General features: G+C 49.5%; 1 protein-coding gene across 17 annotated transcripts in view; it reads left to right on the top strand.

The window, feature by feature from the left end:
* Positions 1-415: 415 nt before the first annotated feature.
* The window catches only part of PARD3 (par-3 family cell polarity regulator), a 699,476-nt gene continuing 690,439 nt past the window's right edge, over positions 416-9,452 (top strand). For all 17 annotated transcript variants that reach the window (XM_054716632.1, XM_054716629.1, XM_054716625.1 and 14 more), the window contains exon 1: positions 416-846. In XM_054716632.1, coding sequence (XP_054572607.1) covers positions 727-846 — 120 coding nt within the window. In that variant the 5' untranslated portion in view covers positions 416-726. The remainder of the gene's footprint in view (positions 847-9,452) is intronic.

Here is a 9,452-nt window from a genome sequence, read left to right as displayed (position 1 = left end):
CCCCTACCTTCCCCCGGAGGCGGTGACCGCTCCTCTCCAAAGGTACCAGGAGTAAATCTCTCTCTCTGGAAGCGAAATCACCGGGACCCCTCCAGTCCAAGAAAGGGGATCAAAAGCGACAAAGAAAGAGGGGGCCCGGGGGTGGGGGTGCTCCGGAGAGTCGCGGGGGCGCGGAGCGGGCGCCTCGGGGGAGGGTTGGGGGTGGGGCGAGCGCAGCCCGCCGCGCGCCAGGCTGGCGAGGCGCAGGGGGCGCGGAGCCCGGCTCCAGCGGCGGGGGTCCCGGGCGCGCTCCGCCTCACGCGGAGAGCCACCGCCTCCCGCCGCACGTGCGCGGTGTTGTGTGCCGCGGCTCCGCCCCTCCCTCTCTCAGTCCCTCCCTCCCTCCCTCCATCCCTCCCATCACCGCCGTCCCCTCCCCCGCCGCCGGAGCGCGAGCCCGAGCCCGAGCGCCGCCAAGCCCGGGCCGCCGCCGCCGCCGAGCGCGCGAGACGCCGAACAGGTGGCCGGAGCCGCGGGCGCCGCGGGGAGAGGCGAGGCGGACCCCGGGGGTGAGGGAGCCAGGCCGGGCATGTGAGCCGAGTGGCTCCTCGGCGTCGCCTGCCCGCGCCCCCCAGCCACGCGCCCGCCAGCGGCCCTGCCGCGCCAGCCTCCAGCCCCCGGCCAGGGCTGCTCGGCCGCCGTCAGCGAGGGGCGCGGGCGCGGGCCGGCCCCGGCGGCGGCGGCGGCATGAAAGTGACCGTGTGTTTCGGAAGGACCCGCGTCGTCGTGCCCTGCGGAGACGGCCACATGAAAGTTTTCAGCCTCATCCAGCAAGCAGTGACCCGCTACCGCAAGGCCATCGCCAAGGTGAGGGGCTGGGGCGCGGGGAGGCGGGTTGAGCAGGCGCCGGGATCAATATGGCGCTTCCTGGAAAAAGGAGGAGGGAGGCGAGGGAGGCGAGGGAGGCGGGGAAAGGGAAAGTGCGGCGGCCGCGCGGGCCTCGCGGCGTCCCCAGCCCCGGGCTGCTGGCCGCCAAGTTCTCCGCGTGGCCGGATCGCGAGCGCAGTCCCGGTGACCGCGCGGGACCCGCGCCCCCGGGCCGGACGCCGGACGCCTCCTCCCAGAGGTCCGGCCGCGAGGTCGGCGTGGTGACCGGCGTCCCGCGAGCGGCCGGAGGAGCGGAGTCGAACCCCGGCCTCTCGCCGACCGCCTGCCGCGGTGGAAATCCAGCCCCAGGCCTCTTCCCACTCCCAGGCCTCGGGCGTAGCTGGGATCGGCCCCTTTTGGTCGGGAGAGGAGTTTCATTATTCCCTTCGCGCCGGGGAGCGGCTGCGCGCCTGCTGCTCCCGCTCCCGGTGTCCGTCGGGGAAGGACCGCGGCGACGAGCGAACCTCCCGCCCGCGCGGGTGGCCCGGCGTCGCGGGCAGCTGGTGGGGGCGCCGGCCCGCGGTCGGGAAGGCGCCCGGGAGAGGGACGCGCTCCGCCAGCTCGGGAGCGCGGCTGAGCTCCGGAGCGGGAGGTGCGGAGGCTCGCGAGCAGGGCTCCGGAGTCCAGCACAAGCCTGAAATTAAAAGTTTTCCTCCAAGGCCTCGGCGTGGGCAGAGTGGAACTCGCTTCCTATGGTGTCGAGGCCGCGGGGCCTGTGTCTGATTTCGGAGTTGAGTCGATTTCCCTTTTTTCTCGGTGGAATGATAACATTGTCTCCACTTAACTGCATTCCTGTACAATGTGTCAGCAGTGAAAAGGCATTTTGTTAAATTGTTTTATCTGCTGTGTCTGACAACGGGCCAGCCACCGAAGTTTTCTCTCAAGCAACTGAGGATGTTCCCTTTGCAGTAATGTTTGATGGAAAGCGTATTCACATTTAAAATTTCCCACTTATTCCCCATGGTGATGGCTCCTGTGAGATTTGGGGCAGCAGGTGAGGGGGACGATAGCTTTGTCAGCCTGAGTGTGTATGGGGTGCTGCAGGTGGCATCCCCTAATTTCCTCTGAAATTAAGAAGAAAAAAAAAACAACGAAAAAACCCCCCCCACACCTTTTTACATTATTATTTTTTTGTTTTTAGTATATATTGGAAAAATAGCATAAGTTTGGCTTTTTAAAGATAATGTTGGAGACGTTTAGAACCTGATACAGTGATGAACATGTTGACTTTAACAGTTCTAAAATGTTCCTTACAGTTAATTGAACTCTTACTGAAAGTCAAATAAATTTAGCAGAAAGTAGGCACCTGTTTAACTTGCAACACCAGTGGAGGGGGAGTGGTGGGGGGTGTGATGGGTAACAGTACCCTCTATACCCACATTTAGTATTTTAAAGGGTTGTTTGTGAGTGACAGTTTATGATCTAACTTTTTAAAAAATATATTTTATTGATTTCAGAGAGGAAGGGAGGAGGGGGAGAGAGAGATAGAAACATCAATGATGAGAAAGAATCACTGATCGGCTGCCTCCTGCACGCCCCCTACTGGGGATCGAGCCCGCAACCCGGGCATGTGCCCTTGACCGGAATCGAACCTGGGACCCCTCGGTCCGGAGGCTGACGCTCTATCCATTGAGCCAAACCAGCCAGGGCTCTGATCTAACTTTTATAAAGCAGTAATCATCCAACAAAATGAATCCTGAGAGGAAAGAGAAACACATTAATGTGTTCTTTGCGGTGTGCCTAGTTTCCTGAGTAGGGAAAGGTGATCCACATTTTCTTGCTTACATACTTGTAATTTACATGCTTACATTATTTATATGATTAACAATTTATACACTTAAAATGAGTCCTATTTCATCATGTGTACAATGTACATTGGTTGAATAGTCTGGGAGATGCAGATGCAGTTGTTTGAGTCGTTTGTTCATTCCACGGAAATTTTTAAGCATCTGCTGTACTGGTATGTTCAAGGCATTGTGCTGGGTACTGGATGTTTAGGGGACCCACTAGCTGCTTTGTGGAAATTGGACTGTAAGAGTCTAGGACCAGAGTCTCCATGGCCCTCCAAGGGGAGGAGGCCAGTGGTGTGGACTGGTGTGTTGTGCAGGGGGGAGAAAAGGAGGCGGCCGGATGTTGGGTAACTGGAGTTGGGAGGCCTTGGTGGACCTTTAAAAAAATAGTAACGGGGGTTATTTCACAGTGACTTAGGAGTGTGGAAAAGTAAGTGCAGTTATCTTAGGGAGTCTGGGAACGCATCCCAAAGAGAAGGGGCATATGAGCTGAGTTTTGAAGGAAAGTAGATTGCCAGATTGGGAAGGAAGTAAGGGTAATTCTCAGGGTGATGGTAGTATTGGAGTTGGATAAAATGAGAGGGAGGAGTCAGAGATGATTCAGGGGTTTGCAAATGCTCTTTAAGTGCAACTCATACTTCAGAAGGTGAATTTTCTGATGGGCTTTGTAGTATATAAAGTTCAGTAATTGGATTATCAGACTCTTTGACTCTCAAATGTTTCAAGAACCTGAGGATCTTCTAGGTCTATTTGTATTTTTTTCTCTTAAATCAGTGGTTCTCAACCTTTCTAATGCCGCGACCCTTTAATACAGTTCCTCATGTTGTGGTGACCCCCAACCATAAAATTATTTTCATTGCTACTTCATAACTGTAATTTTGCTACTGTTAATGAATCGTAATGTAAATATCTGTGTTTTCCGATGGTCTTAGGCTCTACAGCAGCGGTTCTCAGCCTGTGGGTCGAGACCCACAGGTTGAGAACTGCTAGCAGGGTAAATAATTTAGTAGCAACGAAAATAATTTTATGGTTGGGGGTCACCACAACATGAGGAACTGTATTAATGAATGGGTCGCGGCATTAGAAAGGTTGAGAACCACTGATTTAAGAGAAAAAAATACAAATAGACCTAGACTTAATTTAAGACTTAAATTATCAGGTAATGGTTACAATGAAACTTCTTTATTTCTCCCACCTCATTTGAAATAAGTATGAAGCAATACATATTAACACCAGTTTCACCTTTTATTTTTTATCTCTTTCTTACCCCTCTTGTTTAATAGAACAAGATACATTTTGTATGAAGAATTGGGAATCTGGGAATCTGTAGAGTAGTGTTTAGGTTGCTAGGTGACATGCATGACAAACTCCCATCTGGTGGGGGAAATGTGGGAAGATCATGTTTATGGCTTTGTGTAAACACCAACTAAACCAAAGGAGGGAAAAGAAGGATGAGAGAAAGGAAGATCCCAATCACTGAGGCTTTCTTTGCAGTAAGGATTTTGTGGTGTGTGTGTGTGGGGGGGGCTAAGTTTTTGGCATCATATTTGAGCTGTTTTCTCTTTGGGTTAAACAAATCAATTTTTCTGACAGTGAAGTGGTGTGACTTAATACCAAAAATATCCTCAATAAGCAGATATTTAAAGTCTTATACTTAGTCATAGCATTTTTTGTCTAGTGAAAAAAACTTTTTTTTGCTTATGATCATTGACTGGTGAAAATATTTTGGCTGTTCATCCCCATCCATGGATTTTTCTCAAGTGCTTACAATTGGAGGGCTGATTGCCTGTGTATGTGTCTGTTCTACTCTGGCCTGTGGTCTGACTCATCCATGGTTTCCGATGAATACAGGGAGTTGGAGCCCCAGCTGCAGTGGCTTTTAGTGTGGTATGCTGGGGCTTTGTTGGGGACTCCTTAATTCTTCGTGAATCAAGGGTGGCACTGAGTGAGGCTTCCCGTTTTTCCTGCTGTGATTCCAAACTTAGGAGAAAAATAAAATCGCTGTGCTTGTTTTACAAAAGGCTGCTGTGTACAAAATGCCATGCTCTATGAAGAAATAGACTCAATTCTTACACTCAAGAAACATACAGTGTAGGAGTCAGGACAATTATAGAAAACTATAAATAACAGCAGGCTTTAGCATTAATTGGCAGCAGGGTGGTACAGATGGTAATTGCTTCTGGATTCAGAGATGGGAGTGGTCATAAATGGCACTGGGTTTGCATTGGGTATAGTGCGTGGGAAGTGTTGCCTTGTGTTAGGGCAGTGCTCCCTAACTGGGTAATGGGGTGACCTCATAAAGCACATGCGTGGCCAGGGCATTTTGGTTCTGTAGGCCTGCAGTGGGGTCCAGGCATGTGAATGTGGAAAGTGTCTGTTTGATTGTGAGAAGTAGGAGGGAGGGCTTTGTTACTGTTTGTCCAGCAGCATCACAATCAGAAGTGCAAATTGGGTGTGCAGTGTGTGTATGAGGCAGGGGATATAGGTAAAAGCCACAGATATTGGATGTGAAGCAGTCTGAACAAAGGTGTGCCAGGCTTTCAGGGATCTTTTGGCTCCTGGGGAGCATCCGTGTCAGGTGGTGGGTCAGGATCAAGCTGAGGAGGACTGAATGCCAGGGCAAGACGGCATTTTATATAGTCTGGTGGTTTGGGAAGAACTGGGGTATTTGGGTAGGGCAGCAGTGTGGGCAGAGGACTGGAGCTGTGGTGTGTGTGGGACTCACCTCTGCTGCTGACTGCTGAGTAACAACATAAAGGGAGAAGGAAGGACTGAAAGGGAGGGAGGTGGGGTGGGAGTCGTGGGAACCGCTTAACTCGCTGCTCTCTGGATTGGGTGTGGAGACGTAGGTTTTTTTCCCCACCATTTAATCTTGGGCAAACCAACCCCACAGAGCTTCACTTTCCTCACGTCTAAAATGGGACACTCCCTTGCAGGGTCAAGGTGAGTACCAAACAGGATGGTGAATGTGAAACTCAGTCCTGGATCTGAATCATGAATATGTTTTTACTCATCAGACAGTTTTACTCGATGGGAATGTTTCCCAAGTATGCTATTCCTGTTTGGGTTTCTCCTCTGCTTAAGAAGGTAGTTTGTACTTTAAAGAATAAGTGACAAATGTTACTGTTTGTCCAGCAGCATCACAATCAGAAGTGCAAATTGGGTGTGCAGTGTGTGTATGAGGCAGGGGATATAGGTAAAAGCCACAGATATTGGCAGTATTCTAGATTATCTGGTGTGTTGTTTTTTTTTTTTTTTTTTTGGGGGGGTCACTGCATCTGTCCCTCAAGCATGGAAACCTTAGAGCTATTTATATATTTAAAAAACTACAACCAACTTGAGTTAATGGACAGTAACTTATTTTTTAAAATGTTTTCTTTTCCAAATACATTTTTATTGATTTCAGAGAGGAGGGAAGAGGGAGAAATAGAAACATCAATGATGAGAGATAATCATTGATTGGCTGCCTCCTGCATGCCCCCAATGGGGATCCAGCTGAAACCTCACGTGCCCTGACTGGGAATCCAGCGGTGACCTCCTGGTTCATAGGTCTATGCTCAACCACCGAGCCACTCCAGTGAGGCAGGGACAGATGGACAGTAACTTTTGAAAATGTTTCCTTTTTTTTTTTCTGAGAGAGGACTATAGACTACTAAATCATATAAGTCATGGTTTTATGAAAAATCTTGTGTCTGGTTTGAGATTTTTCTGTGAATAAATGCATGTTGTTATACACTTAAAAGCTTATTGAGACTTTTAGGAAAATACTTACATTATTTCAGAGTTTGAATGACAATAGAGGCAAGCATAACAATAGTTTAATAAAATAGATTTTATTTTATTAACATTTTTTGTCTTCCTTCTCAAAAAAAAAATGAAAATATGTTTGAAAGGCTGGTCTCTCTAAAATGCAAATCTTATTATACTCTCTGCTTAAGTCCCTCTGTGCCCCCTTTCCCCAGAGGCAAGCCCTGCTGCCTCAGCACAGCCTGTCCTTGCAGGAATCCCTCCTGACTGCAGCTTCTCCCTCTCCAGACTACCCAACCCAACTTGTTTGCATTTCTCTACCTTTGCTCTGGCATTTTCTGTTTCTTTTGCCTGGAATGCTTGCTTGCTCCTCCCATGACTGCTTATCTGTTGAGCCACAGCTCAGACCAGCCATCTCTGCTCCTAAGGTTGTCTGAAACTCTCCCCTCTTCCTCTCAGCGCCTGCGCTGACCTGGATGGTCGTGCTCTGCTGTACAGTACTGTAGTGTGTTTGTCTATGGAACACAAGAATTGTGCTCCTTCCTCCAGGGGAAACGTGTGAAGGCCTCTGCCACATAGTTGTCTTAGAGGTTGAGTAAATACAAAGTTAGGAATAAATACATCACACATATTCTTCCACAAAAAAAATACACTTTTACGTAGGAGACTATAACCAGCACTTGCTAATTTTAAGGACATTAGTATTTGTTGTATTTGGCATATTGCCACAGAGAGCTTGTGATTGAAGCGAAGCTTTAGTGTGATTTGGAGTTCCTGGAGTTATGCTTTTGTGTCAGCTATTTTGAAGGAGCTCAGTCTGTTTTCAGACCAAGCAGAGGATAGTCCTGGGGTTTGCATTGGACCAGGTTCAAGGCAGGTGGCCAGTGCAGTGTGGGAATCTGGCTTGAAGCACACCTATGCTCTGTCTGGTGCCTCTAATCCTGTCAGTTGGGATCTTTGGAAGGCAGCTATGCTCACCACTATACCACCAACGCCGACCAGTTGGGATCTTTGGGAAAGTGACAGGGGTAAATAGACAAGTTTAGGATCTGAGGTTTGCAGGGAGAGTGGCTGATGTGAAGTGCTTCTTGGCTTACAGTGAACATGCATGAATTAATGGGTCATGGAGGTAACACTTGCACCACTAACCCATAGACAGGTCCTCCTTCTGTCCTGGGAGCTTTTACCTCCTGTGGAGTTGGATGCAGGTTGGTGATGGTGAACACTCAGTAGATGATTGCAGTTTTTCAAGGATAGAAAGAAATATGTAAGATTGGTTCAGGAAGGTGCTTTCCACAGTTAATTTTCAGGGTGGGAGAGGGAGGTGGTAGGTTAGGCCCACACGTGTGCTTTCCTCCTGCATGGCCACCCATGCAACAGTCCTGGATGGGACCAAGGTCCAGAAAATAATGCCAGGGGGTCAGTAAATTTATACAGTTTTATTCACTTTTGGTAACTTTTTAGGCATTATTTTACTTTATTTAATTTTTTTTTGCATTTGGAGGAATTACATAAAAACTAGAGGCCCATTGCACAAAATTCATGCACTGAGGAGCGGGGGTGTCCCTTAGCCCAGCCTGCACCCTCTCCAATCAGGGACCCCTCGGGGGATGTCCGACTGCCGGTTTAGGCCAGCTCCCACACCGGCAGTTGGACATCCCTCTCACAATACGGGACTTCTGGCTCCTAACCGCTCGCCTGCCAGCCTGCCTGATTGTCCCTAACTGCTTCTGCCTGCCAGCCTGATCACCCTCTAACCACTCCCCTGCCAGCCTGATCGATGCCTAACTGCTCCCCTGCCGGCCCGATTGCCCCCAACTGCCCTCTCCTGCCAGCCTGGTCACCCCTAATTGCCATCCCCTGCCAGCCTGGTCACCCCTAACTGCCCTCCCCTGCCAGTCTGGTTGCCCCAACTGCCCTCCCCTGCAGGCCTGGTCCCCCCCAACTACCCTCCCCTGCCGGCCTGGTCGCCTCTAACTGCCCACCCCTGCCGGCCTGGTCCCCCCAACTGCCCTCCCCTGCTGGCCTGATTGCCCACAACTGCCCTCCCCTGCCAGCCATCTTGTGGCAGCCATCTTGTGACCACATGGGTCGGCCATCTTGTGACCACATGGGGGTGGCCATCTTGTGTGAGGGCGTGATGGTCAATTTGCATATCACCTCTTTATTATATAGGATGACTTTTCTTCATACACTGTGTCTTGTGTCTGGCCTGCCACCTTTTCATTTTATTATATTTTTAAGTCTTTGTTGTTGAAAGTATTACATATGTTCCCTTTTCCCCCCATTGACCCCATCTAGCTTGCCCCACCCCCCAACCTCCACCCCAGGCCTTCACCACACTATTGTCTGTGTCCATGGGTTATGCATATATATGCATACAAGTTCTTTGGTTGATCTCTTCCCATCCACCCACTCACCTATCCCCACCTTCCCTCTGAGATTCAACAGTCTGTTCCATGCTTCTATGTCTCTGGATCTGTTTTGTTTATCAGTTTAATTTGTTCCACATATGAGTCAGATCATGTCGTACTTGTTTTTCTCTGACTGGTTTATTTCGCTTAGCATAATACTCTCCAGGTCCTTCCATGCTCTCTTAAAGGGTAAGAGATCCTTCTGTTTCATAGCTGCACAGTATTCCATGGTATAAATGTACCACAGCTTTTTTATCCACTTATTTACTGATGGGCGCTTGGGCTGTTACTAGATTTTAGCTATTGTACATAGCGCTGGTATGAACATAGGGGGGGCATATATTCTTTCTGATTGATGTTTCAGGCTTCTTAGGATATATTCCTAGAAGTGGGATTGCTCGGTCAAATAGCAGTTCTACTTTTAACTTTTTGAGGAGACTCCATGCTGCTTTCCACAGTGGCTGTACCAGTCTGCATTCCCACCAGCAGTGCACGAGGGATCCTTTCCCTCCATATCCTGGCTAGTACTTGTTTGTTGATGGCAGTCATTCTGACAGGTTTAGGTGGTACCTCATTGTCGTTTTAATTTGCATCT

The sequence above is a fragment of the Eptesicus fuscus genome, chromosome 5, assembly GCF_027574615.1.
Source record: "Eptesicus fuscus isolate TK198812 chromosome 5, DD_ASM_mEF_20220401, whole genome shotgun sequence".
Taxonomy (NCBI): domain Eukaryota; kingdom Metazoa; phylum Chordata; class Mammalia; order Chiroptera; family Vespertilionidae; genus Eptesicus; species Eptesicus fuscus.
Note: the sequence above shows the minus strand (reverse complement) of the source record. Positions and strands in the feature narration are given on the sequence as shown.